The 12,814-nt window shown below is 43.6% G+C and overlaps 1 protein-coding gene across 6 annotated transcripts in view; it reads left to right on the top strand.

Annotated features, from left to right (window-relative positions):
* The window catches only part of PLXNA4 (plexin A4), a 582,733-nt gene that overhangs the window by 52,378 nt on the left and 517,541 nt on the right, over window positions 1-12,814 (top strand). Inside the window, exon 3 of one of the 6 annotated variants that reach the window (XM_077807905.1) lies at window positions 4,005-4,024. The exons of the other annotated variants lie outside the window; for them this stretch is intronic. Coding sequence (XP_077664031.1) covers window positions 4,005-4,024 — 20 coding nt within the window. The remainder of the gene's footprint in view (window positions 1-4,004; window positions 4,025-12,814) is intronic. 6 annotated transcript variants of the gene reach the window in all.

Below are 12,814 nucleotides of genomic sequence, written 5' to 3'. Positions count from 1 at the left end.
GAAACCTGAAAATTTCAAATTTCTTCAGGAGGGAAAATTTTATTTTTATATTTATTTATTTATTTATTTCAGGTCATTTGAAATATTTCATTTTGATTTTGACTTTATTTTGTATTATAATATACTAGTAGCTGAAAGTCCATGCTGCTGCATGGGGGTAATTCGTAAAGTCATGTGTATTTTTTTTTTTTTAAAAAAAAAAGACTGAAAATGGCTGAGAACTTAAAAATTGGATGGTAACAAACCGCAATTCCCAGTGATAATTGAACCTGGTGGGATTCAAAACAAAAAGAGCTCTGTCATTCTTGTGGCTGTTTCCACTGCTTCACACTGACTCACTGTATGGGTGTAATTCATAAAGTTATGTGTATTAAAAAAGAAGTAGGGCTGTCAAGCGATTTAAAAAAATTAATCGCGCTGTTAGACAACAATAGAATACCATGTAGTTAAATATTTTTGGATGTTTTCTACATTTTCAAATATATTGATTTCAATTACAACACAGAATACAAAGTGTACAGCACTTACTTTATATGTATTTTTATTACAAATATTTGCACTGTAAAAAAACAAAAGAAATAGTATTTTTCAATTCACCTAATACAAGTACTGTAGTATAATCTCTTTATCATAAAAGTTGAACTTACAAATGTAGAATTATGTACAAAAATAATTGCATTCAAAAACAAAACAGTGTAAAACTTTAGAGCCTACAAGTCTACTCAGTCCTACTTCTTGTTCAGCCAATTGCTCAGACAAACAATTTGTTTACATTTGCAGAAGATAATGCTGCCCATTGCTTATTTACAATGTCACCTGAAAGTGAGAACAGGAGTTTGCGTGGCATTGTTGTAGCCAGCATCGCAAGATATTTACGTGCCAGATGTGCTAAAGATTTTTATGTCCCTTCATGCTTCAACCACCATTCCAGAGGACATGCGTCCATGCTGATGACAGATTCTGCTCGATAATGATCCAGAGCAATGTGGACCAACGCATGTCCATTTTCATCATATGAGTCAGATGCCACCAACAGAAGATTAATTTTCTTTTTTGGTGGGTTGGGTTCTGTAGTTTCCGCATCAGAGTGTTGCTCTTTTAAGACTTCCAAAAGCATGTTCCCCACCTCAACCCTCTCAGATTTTGGAAGGCAATTCAGGGTCTTAAACCTTGGGTTGAGTGCTGTAGCTATCTTTAGAAATCTCACAGTGGAACCTTCTTTGTATTTTGTCAAATCTGCAGTGAAAAGTTCTTAAATCAAACAACATGTGCTGGGTCATCGTCCTAGAGTACCATAACACTAAAATATATGGCAGTATGCGGGTAAAACACAGAGCAGGAGACATGCAATTCTCCCGCAAGGAATACAGTCACAAATTTAATTAAGGCATTTTTTTAAACAAGCATCATCCACATGGAAGCATGTCCTCCGGAATGGTGGTCGAAGCATGAAAAGGCATATGAATGTTTAGCACATCTGGCATGTAAATACCTTGCAAAGCCGGCTACAAAACTGCCATCAAATGCCTTTTCTCACTTTCAGGTGACATTGTAAACAAGAAGCGGGCAGCATTATTGCCTGTAAATGTAAACAAACTTGTTTCTCTTAGCGATTGGTAGAACAAGAAGTAGGACTGAATGGACTTGTAGGCGCTAAAGTTTTAAATTGTTTTGTTATTGAGTGCAGTTATGTAATAAAAAAAAATCTACATTTGTTCGTTGCACTTTCACAATGTAAGGGGACTGTTGCCCCCTTACTAACATTCAGTGGGGTATGTTTTGGTTGGCTTGCTCCCAGTACTACTATGGGAAACCAGGACTCTGAGACTGATAGTCCCCAGGAACAATGGAGAGAGGCCAATGCTCCAGGTCAGCCTGAATGACAGGGCGGGCAGGCTAATCAGAGAGTCAGGAGGCCAGGGAGGTCCTGTCTTCCATGTGAGCTGGATTTGCCTGGGTCAGACAGAGCGGGGCCGAGCTAAGGAGAAAGCAGGGGCCCAAGCTGAGCTGGGGAGCAGAGCTGTGCCAGATCCAGAGGGACCAGAAAAGCAGCCCAGAGAGAGCAGACCCTGTCCTGGGAGCAGAGCTGCAGCCCAAAGCCAGAGGCACAGCCCAGAGAGAGCAGACTTGCCCTGGGAGCAGAGCTGCAGCAACCAGAGCCAGAGGGGCCAGAAAAGCAGCCCAGGTAGCAGGTCAGTGCTGGGAGCAGAGTCACAGAAGCAGCCTGCAGAGCAGACCTGTCTTGGGAGCAGAGCTGTAGCAGCCAGAGCCAGAGGGTCCAAAGAAGCAGCCCAGGGAGCTGGAGGCAGAGCAGCAGCGCTGAGACAAGAGTGGTGGAGCTGGGGCTGGAGCAGTCTGGAGCTGGGTGCGGTGGGCAGCTGGGGAGAGCGAGGGGGACCCTGGGCAGCGGGCCCAGCACAGGGAGACACCTCAGCCAAGAGGCTCTGCAGGCCAGGCTTGGATCGTAACCCTGACAGGGCGGGAGCAACACTGGGAAGAAAGGTCCTACCACTCAGAGCCTGAGAGCATGTGGCCACCACCAGAGCAAGTGTCCAACCTACAGCATCCCTACAGCACAGCCAGGGCCTGAGAAGAAGGCTTGGGACTTACAAGGAACAGACTGCGAACTGCCCTGACATTCCAGAGACACTGTTTGTGAGGTTCCCTGCCACAGAGCGGGTTGATGTGTTCCCTTTAGCCTTTCCCATTTTCCTTATTCTTTTTAAAATTAATTGTTGATTAAATAACTTGCATTTGCTTTAACTTGTATGTAATGGTCGGTGGGTCAGAGAAGTGCCCAGTGCAGAGAGAGTACCCTGGAGTGGGGACACCCTAGCCCCTGTCCTAGGTGATCACAGCAGGGTTGGGGGTCGAGCCCCCCAGGAATCCTGGTCCCAGTTTTGTTGGGGTTACGAGGACTCTGCCAGACAGGAGAGTGGAAGGGGAGTCCTCCAGGGCAGGGAGGCCACTGGGTAAAGGAAGTGGGAGCGAGGACTCGGATCCTTTCGCTAGCCCACTTCACCGGGGTAGTGCAAAAGCCAGGAAAGTTCCCCACAATAGCGGGACTATTTCCCCACTTACAACAACAAAGAGATTGCACTACAGTACTTGTATGAGGTGAATTGAACAATACTATTTCTTTTGTTGTTTTTACAGTGCAAATATTTGTAATCAAAAGTAATATAGAGTGAGCATGGTACAGTTTATATTCTGTGTTGTAGCTGAAATCTATATATTTGAAAATGTAGAAAACTTCCAAATATTTTTAATAAATTTCAATTGGGATTCTATTGTTTAACAGTATGATTAAAATTGTGATTAATCATTAATTTTTTTAAGCACAATTATTTTTTTTGAGTAAACCAATTAATCGAAAGCACTAATAAAAAAAAAAAGCCCCAAATTGCTGAGAATGTAAATATTGGAACTTTGGTTTTCTTCTGAAACAAAATTCTGGCACAATCAACGCAATTTCACGAAGCTCTTCGATTCTGACAGAACTGCATATTCCAACAGAACATGGCTTCATCAAAAGTTTTTCCAACCAGCTCTAATACAGAAACTGTTGTCAATGTCCAGGATCAGCCCTGGGGCCTTCTGCTCCAAAACATCAAGCCTCTATCAATTGGCCTAAACCTAAAAGAAGCAGGTTGTTATGGTAGCTAGTCTTTTTGGCTGGTTCTTAATTGCATGCATTTAACCAGTGTATTAAATAGTGATGCCATGCGCTGTTAAATAGCAGCTGTGTTCCTCTCCAGAGGTGACAACTGCATTTTAGTGGTGGGTGATTAATGGCAAGTGTTAGGCAACCTTAATTAATGACATTGCCGCCAGCTCTGCCTATTGTATAGACACAGGGTAAAATTTTCAAAAGCAGTCCAAGTTCCATGGTTCCTAAGGCCTGGATCCTCAAAGGTACTTAGGTGCCTAACTCCCACTGTGCATTAAGCACCTAAATACCTTTTGAGGACCTGAGCCTGTCACTTTTGAAAATGTGGTTTAAGCTTCTAAGAGACTTAAGCACGTTTGAAAATTTTCCACATAGTTTGTATTATAGATCCCTTTTGTTATATTTGCAAAGGATCTTTGGTGCCTAAGAGTGCTATAGATGCAAGATACTGTCAGTATGATAACCCTGTGAGCTTCACAACCTCCTGTTGCTCTGGTCTATGTACATGTTTTGGAATTAATCTGCTTCAGGACTTCCAGTAACTTTCTTTGAACTGATGGCTGACAATAAATTGTACAGCTGTAGGGAAAAGGTTATCACTGATGCTGGCACAAATCTCACCATGTTAATTTTTCAAAATCTTTCTGATGAAATATAATTAAACACAGTGACCTGGCAGTGCACAAATCTCCCTGTGTTTGCCTCATTTGCTATACACATGATTAAAACAGGGTTATCAGGGGGTTAGTTATTACGAGTGGTATCAGATGAGGTGGCTGGGGTTTTGCACATTGCAGATACTTTGATCATTTCCCCACTCCCCATGTTTCTGTCAGTTTTCTTTTGGATTTCATGTGTGATCGATTTATCTCCTTAGGGTGTGTGGGGAATGTATTGATGTCAGAACTAACCTGAACAATAAGTACAGGTTATGCATGCTAATGCAATTCCTCTCTGCCCCTTAGACTGCATAACTGTGCTGTCAGTGTTAGAATCTCAGTCATTGCAGGAAGCTTGCGGTAAATGGCTGAGAACTTAAAAAAGTGGATGGTATCAAACCATGGTTCCCAGTGATGACTGAACCTGGTGATATTCTAAATAAAAAGAGTGTCCAGTCATTTGTGTAGCTGTTTCCATCCCTTCACATTGACTCCACATCAGAGTGATGTGTGAGGTTATTGTGTGTGGTGCTTTTGGTATTGTGTGGACGCTTCTCTCTGTCTAAACATATGATCTATGAAGCACTGCAGAATCTTGCAGGCTTGCTGCATTAATACTCCTCGTTCAACATCTTTTAGCATTTTAGATGGTGTGGATGCATCAGACTAGGTCTCACCTGGGAGTACCTTTTGTGAAATAAATGACCATAATACAGTTTTAAAAAAATCGTGTAACCATTTCTTTAATATGAAAGTTTCAGGAATGAGCAGTTTTTTCTGTGAAGGGAAATAAGCTATACTGGTATAAGGTACCTTTATAGGGATTTAATTGTGTCCAGACTAGGAGCATTGTACTGCTTTTAACTGTCGTCGTAAAAAAAAAAAATCACATCCTGTAACAGACACAGTTATAAAAGAACAAACACTATTTATAGACCAGGACTCAGTTATAGTACTGTAGTGCCCAGATCAAGGTGCAGGGCCTATTGTGCCGCATGCTGTAGAAATATCAAGTACGAGTCGATCCTTGTCTGAAAGAGTTTACAGTCTAACGTAAGTTTGCGGATAGTGTTTAAGGTAGCCTTGTAAAATTGTCATATAGTGGCTGAAGCAGCAAAATCTGTTCACTTGGCCTTTGTTATGCTGGGTGATGCTCCTGTAGACAAACCAATGGAAGTTTTCTTGTCCTTCAAAAACAAATTACTTTCCCCAGGGTTGAATGGACATGTGGAATAGAAGCAGCATTGGGCCAGTGTGTGAAAAGATGGGAAGGTTAAAATTTACCATTCTGGTTTCTCTGTCTAAGGTGAATCATGCAGATTTTATTGAAAGTCTCATGATATTTGGTGTTTTTCTTAAAGCCCCAGCTCCTGGAATCATAAGATTATGTCAGAATCTCAGATTTCATTTGAAAGGGAGGAACAAAGTTTCTAGGCTCCCTGGTTGTGGAATAAAGCTTGAAAACTAATGGTTCAAAAACCGGAAGGGAAGCCAAAAATTGTTTTAAAAAATCTCATGATTTTTAAGCCAAACGCCCAATTTTTTCAGGCCAAATTCATGATTCTTGAATGTTTGGGGTTGGCAATATTGTGAATGATGTGCAAAAAGTAGCTGCAAAGGGCAAACAGTGAAAGGCTACATTTTATAAATTATTTTTCTCTGTTTTTAACTTTGCCACACAGTGGCTAATCTGTTCGTGTGCACCACCTCCCTCGGCTAGATGGAATCACCACTGTTCATGTGACTGTCATTTGCCTTACACTGCTAACAGAGATTCCCCTTCAGCTCAAGCCAGGGTCGGGGGGCTGTGGAATAGGAGGATCCGAGTTCTATCCTTACTGTTGCTGTAGCGATCAGAGTGGTGTGCAGCAGCGACAATTGTGAAGTCCATAAACGACCACAAACTCATTACACCGCCATATGGCACTGTTAATTAATAACATAAAAGAGAGAACTGTTTCCCCAAGTCCATGATTTTCAGCCTCCCCCACCTGTGTCTGTCCCTGTCCTGTGATCTAGCTCAGTTAAGCTGCTGTACTGCTCTCTTCCCTGATAAGGAAATCCCAGACACCGTCCTCTTAAACATCGTTATGGAAGCATTGCCCTTTCGTGCTCTGTGGCATGCGGGCCCCTCTAAGCAAGATGATATCACTGGCACTAAACTTGTATCAGCCATCAGGCCCCTTTCCTGGTGCCAGGGATGTACTGGCAGGCACTGACGTGACTTATTTTCTATTTTCTGTTTTGTTAGTCTTGTTGGTAGCAGGTGATTTCATTAACTGCTGCTTAATTGTCTGTAGGGAGCCCAGCTATTGTTTGTTTGTTTTTGTTTCCTGACAGAATCCATTCTTTATGCTTCCTCCCCCTTTCCTCCTCCAGGACTGACTGTTGTCATTATCCTGTTTCCAAACTCAGTGCTGCATTTTAAACAGAGACGGTATCAAGTTACTAACTTTGGATCCTTATTTGAACTCCCATGAAGTTCAGATCCAGGGTTTTGGCTCTGGCCCATCTCTGATTTTACGAGGGGAATGAAAGCACTGGAATGGGAGTAACAGGTTCTGGGTTCTGCCACTGACTCAGTGTGTGACCCTGGGCAAGTCATTAGACTTTTCTGTTACTCAGTTTCCCCATGAGTTAAAAAGCGCGGGGCGGGGGCGCGAAGGGAGGTGGTTAATAATTCTAACCAACCATATAGAAATGCCTAGAGACCGAAAGGTTACAAAATGCTAAGTATTATGTATGAATGTATTACAGTAGCTGGAAGATTAGTTTAGTTGGGTGCTTCTTCAAACCATCCAAATGCTGTGGACTCAATTCAACCTTGATCTAAGCAGGTGCAACTCCGTCGCGGCCAATGGGAGTGTGCTGGAAACCTTGCTGTCTGTTTGCCTCGCAGCGCTGCCTGCTCCCTGTGGAGCTGGGAGGATAGCCTTTCCCTGCATTTCCCTCAGCTCTTCTGCCTTCCATCCCATGGTGGAAGAAAAATGGCAGGTGGGGAGAATGGGAGGGCATTATGGAAGAGTAAAGGGGGGTTGGAAAGGAATTGAACTTCTCCAAATGTTCACTTTGGGGTTAGGGTACGGCCTAACGTCTCCTTGAAGGTAACTTACACCTTGACTTTTATCTTGTCTTCTGTGTGCCGTAGCTTTTGGTTTTCTTCATGCCTCCTGTCTCCTATGAACAGTGTGCAACCTCATCACCTCAAATGTCCTTGTCCTCATTTCCTGTGGACCTGCCTAGGCTGCCCTCATCCCCTTTATTTCTGACAGACAGTCCATTGCCTTCTTGCCTGAACTTCCTTTGCCCTTGTCTCCTAAGGATGTTCTGTCATTTCAGGTCTCCCTCCTCATTGTTAGGTTGTCCACTGGCTCCTCCCTTGGAGTTGTCACCCATTTGTTACCTCTGGATATTCCTTTGTCTTCCTCTCATCTTGACTTTCTGGGCTTGTCTACACACTGTAGCAATGCCCACTAGATTTAGTTGGTGTTGGTCCTGCTTTGAGCAGGGGATTGGACTAGATGACCTCCTGAGGTCTCTTCCAACTCTAATCTTCTATGATTCTAGAGGGATGTGAATTCTAAAGTGCATCAGTGTGTTGCTAACTGGCTCATGTAGACCCTGCTGGCATGCACTAAAAAGTTCCTTAGTGTTCAATAAAGTTGTACTGTGCAGACAAGCTTTCAATCCCATGGTTATCAGACTCCTCAGTCTGCTTGCTGGATGGCCCAGTGGTTAGGGCATCAGCCCAGGATTTAGGAGGCCTAGATTCAATTCCCTGATCTGTTACAGACTCTCTGTTTACTCCAGTTCTTCTTCTTCTTCTGTATGGCTTGGGCAGGTAGCAGCGATTACAAATTTATATCTAGATTTGATAGCTAATACGTTGCTGCAGCAGTGAGGTAGCGAATGTCCTTTAGGGCCCCAGCCAAAGAACGAAGGGGACAATCAGCTATGATGTGTTCCATCATTTGAGCCAGGTGACTACAGTTGCATGCAGGTGTTTGCCTCATTTTCCATTTAAAGAGGATTTGTCCGCATCTCCCAGGAGATGTCCTGATGCGATTTAGTCTGCACCAGACTTTCTGACAAAAATCAAAACCCAGTGGTTCCTTGGCAGGGTCAGTGATGAGCTGTTTGTTTTGAGTGTCAAAACGCTCCATGTGGCTTTCCATTGAGCCTCAGCATCGAATTTGAGTGTAAGGGTCCTGATCTGGTTCCAAAGAGGGTTGTGGGATTATAATCTTGTTTTTGGCAGGTTCTGCAGGTGATTGTGCAATGGGATCCTCGTGTTTGCATTGACGTGGTTGAGAAAGCGAGATGTCTGGGCAGCTCTTCTAATCTGTGGAGGCTGGATGTGTGATAGGACCAGGAGCCAGTTGACTGGAGTCAATTTAAGCATCCCTTACACTATGCGTGTACTGTTATTGAGTTGAGTATCAAGGAGTTTAATGTGACTGCTGTGAGATCACCCAGTGAAAATAACCCACCCAGCCTCGGCCTACGGCATGTGAAGCCTCAGTAATAGTGCCCTGCCTAGGGAGACGTTGAGTAGCATGAAACTTACATGGCTCTGAAAGCAAGAAAACCTGTCAACAGCATAGCATGCATACACCTGTAAATGATTGACTCCCTTTGTCATTACAAATGTGCTTTAATCTGCTAAAAGATCAGGAAAAATTCTTAGGGTGCATTTAAAAGAGAAATAGATTCTGTGGAAGTCACAACGTCCGCAGCAACCCAGGGTGCCAGTGAAAATGCAGCCAGTTAAAAAGCTGGGACAGTCACAATATGCATTGGCCCTCTCCTACGTCCTACAAGCCTATGGTGATGAGCCACCCTTCGCTCCCCGTGAAGTCAGGCGTAGTGCAGAATGCTCAGCATCTCCCAGGAGGTGTTCAGCACCTTGTTTGGATCAGGCTTCTAGCCTGCAGACCAGTTAAGGCTGTGAATTTATTTTGATGGTTGGTTGTAACACAGCATCCCGGGGGCAGGGTGTGTGTGTGATGTTGCCTCAAGCTGTGAAGATGCCACATGGTCACATGATGCTTATGGCATGGGGGGCACCCAGAGTGGCCTGACAAACAGGGCTGGATAGGTGCTGCATGTGGGAGATAATGTGGAAGAAGAGACACAGGCAGGGATGGAATAAAGCCAACCTGACATAATGGATGAGACACTAGACTGGGCTTCAGGAGACCTGGGTTCTGTTTCTTGCTCTACCACTGTCTTGCTCTGTAACTGTGGGGAAAATCCCTTCCCCTCTCTATGCCTCTATTTCCCCACCCACCCTGTCTATTTAGACTGTAAGCTCTTCAGGGCCAGGACTGTCTTTCGCTATATGTCTGTACAGCGCCTAGCACGCTGAGGCCCTGATCCCAGCTGAGTTCTCTAGATCATTTTTATTGATATTTCAGTAGCACTAAACAGGGATCTGTGTGATGTTCACCTGCCCCTAGGAGTCGACATCACCCAGGGGGGAAGGCCCTTTACCAACAGCAGCGCTGCCTCCATCCACATCTGCTCCAGTTGTGGGGGTGGGAGTAGGGGGTTGGAAAACACATTTTAATGCACACTCTTCTTACCCCACACGTGCTGCTTTCTGTCTCCTTGCAATATTGCCATGCGGAAATGCCACTCTCCAATTCCCCCCTCCCCCCCATCTCCTCCTGGCAGGTTGATCATAAATTAGGTTCTGATGTGAGTATTGAATTTCACTCCAGTTGCCGTTGCTGTGGCACATCTGTGGTCCCTCCTGTGGGTTAATGGCTTCGCAAAAATGAAGTAATAAAGGTTATGATGGCTGTGTTTTAACCTCTTGGCCCCCATTCTATCCAACAGTCGTGCTTCTCGGGAACAGTTAAAATCTACTCTCTGCATTTTAAACACCTCATGATAATGTTTCATTCCTCTGCAGATTTTTTCAAGTGGCTTTTTTTGTTTGGTATTTAACAAAGCTGAAGTGTCTCTTTCTCCTCCAACCTCGCAAATGTATTTCTTTTTAAAAAGAGAGATGAGTTCACGCTACTTAAATAAATAAACCGCTCTCTAATTTATTCCACAATTTAATATTTGCATACGACAGGGAAGCTAATGCAAAGGGGGAGGGGGAAGAGAAACACTTCTGTTTGAAATCTTTTGGTGAAAATCTGTTCTCCTCCTCTTAGGAACCTAGGGACTGGCAATGACTGGTCTGTCGAGTCTAGCATACTGCTCTGGTTGCTCTTTCAATCTTCAAGGGAAAGTGATCCCCTTCTCACGTAGCCCCACTCCCTTTTATTGTTAGCCACGTTTTTCATGGGTGATTGGGGATTTTGGGTGATCAACCTGGAACATTTCAAAGGGGTCTGATTTTTAGAAAGTGCCCAGTGCTGATCTTTTGAAAATCTTGGCCATTTGTTGTTACAGTAATGTTTAGAGGCCACAGTCAAGATCAGAGCCCCATTGAGCTAGATGCTGTATATGCTGCCGATCAATGGCACTTACATAGCTCTATTACTATAGTTTCTGGTCACCTGAGTCTTTAATAGCTTTATCCTGACAATGCCCCTGTGAAGTAGGCTAGTGCTATTATCCCCATTGTACAGATGGGGAACAGAGGCACAGAAAGATTAAGTGACTTGCCCAAGGTCGCACAGGAAGTTGTGGCAGAGCATGGAATTGAACTAGGTCTCCTGAGACCCAGTCCAGTGCCTTAACCACAAGATTATACACTTAGTTAATTGTAATGCTGGACATGGTAAAGGAAGAAGCTGTGTATTTGGCAATGGTGTCATTGCTCCTGGAATAGTATGTCCAGTACCGGTGCCCACAATTGAAGAAAGACATTGATAAATTGGAGAGGATTCAGAGAAGAGCCATGAAAATGATTAAAGGATTAGAAAATATGCCTCATAGTGATAGACTCAAAGAGTTCAATATATTTAAGTTAACAAAGAGAAGGTTAATGGCTGACTTGATCACAGTTTAGAAGTACCTGCATGGGAACAAATATTTGATGATGGGCTCTTCAGTCTAGCAGAGAAAGGTACAAGAAGATCCAGCGGCTGGAAGTTGAAGCGAGACAAATTCATACTGGAAATAAGGTGTACATTTTTAACCGTGAGGGTAATTAACCATTGGAACAATTTATCAAGGGTGGTGATTGATTCACCACCAGAGGCAATTTTAAAATCAAGATTGGATTTTTTTTTGTAAAAGCTATTCTCTAATTCAAAAGGAATTATTCTGGGAATGTTCTCTGGCCTGTTGAAGAAAGGAGGTCAGACTAGATTATCACAACGGTCCCTTCTGGTCTTGGAATATACAAATCTATGAAGAATTCCTTCCTGACCCTCTTGCAGGGATCAGTTTGCACCCTGAAGTATGTGTTTATGTGAATGTTATTGTTCCATGATCCAGACCTCATTAAAACCCACCAACAGTATTTGACACTCTGACCCTCATTCCTGCAACAGCAAGTTCCACCCATTAACATACGTGTTATGAGATTAAATGTCTCCTTTAATTGATTCTAAATTTATTTGCCATTAATTTTATTGCTCTCATATTATGCAGCATATTCTCTTCCTCTCTCCCCCTTACTCTGTTAAAGCTACAGTGTCTCTCCAGCATAGACTAGAGTTTCACTTTGAAAATTCTTTATGTGGATCCTAGTTACAGGCCCTGGGACAGTTTCTGAGGAGGGAGCTGATGCTGGAGATAATGAGCTTGCCATGGGGAATGTATTGGTATCCCTGATGACTCCATCCTAGGCTGCTGTATCCAGTCTGTGTGCAATTGAGAATAGAGTCTGTGACGACTTCAGACTTTCTTCTTTATTTTTGTACCGTGTGTTACAACTGCATGGAGGAAACAAATTTCTCACTCAGTGAAACTGGTGGAAGGTCATATTCTCTGAGGCAGGAGCAACTGTTTTTCCTTTGCCTTGAATTCTTCACGAAATCCCCAGAAGCTCATTTTTTAAAAAAAATGGAACATTGTCCATTTTGCCATTGATTTACAAATATGTAAAATGCTGCTGCATTTCACCCAGCAAAGGTGTGAATGCTGTGGCAATAGCCAGGGGCAGATTTCTCAATGGTGCACTCATGTAGGCTGTAGAATAGGAAGGGGCTCAAGGAAAGTGGCTCCTAGGTAACATGGTGATGGGGCCCCTGGGAAATATCTGATATGGATGGATAGACAATCAGGGTGGGCACCTAATTGCTTGCAGTGTTAAAACTAGACTGGGCAAAGTACTAGTGAGCATACATCCCGGAGCGCCTGGGCTAAAAGGACAGAGGACTAGGCTGAGCTGCAAGAGGTCTCCAGGGAGTGCTGAAAGATGGGGACACCTAGTCCAGGGCACAGCGTGCTCATCCCTATGGTATCCAAGATGGCTCTTGCACCATGTCCTATAAGTCAACCATCCAAACTCCAGAGCCAAGGGCACCCCTACACTGAGAATTCCCTTCCATCTGCCCTTGGACAGCTAAGTCTGGGG

Source organism: Eretmochelys imbricata, chromosome 1 (genome assembly GCF_965152235.1).
Source record: "Eretmochelys imbricata isolate rEreImb1 chromosome 1, rEreImb1.hap1, whole genome shotgun sequence".
NCBI classification, from domain to species: Eukaryota; Metazoa; Chordata; order Testudines; family Cheloniidae; genus Eretmochelys; species Eretmochelys imbricata.
Note: the sequence above shows the minus strand (reverse complement) of the source record. Positions and strands in the feature narration are given on the sequence as shown.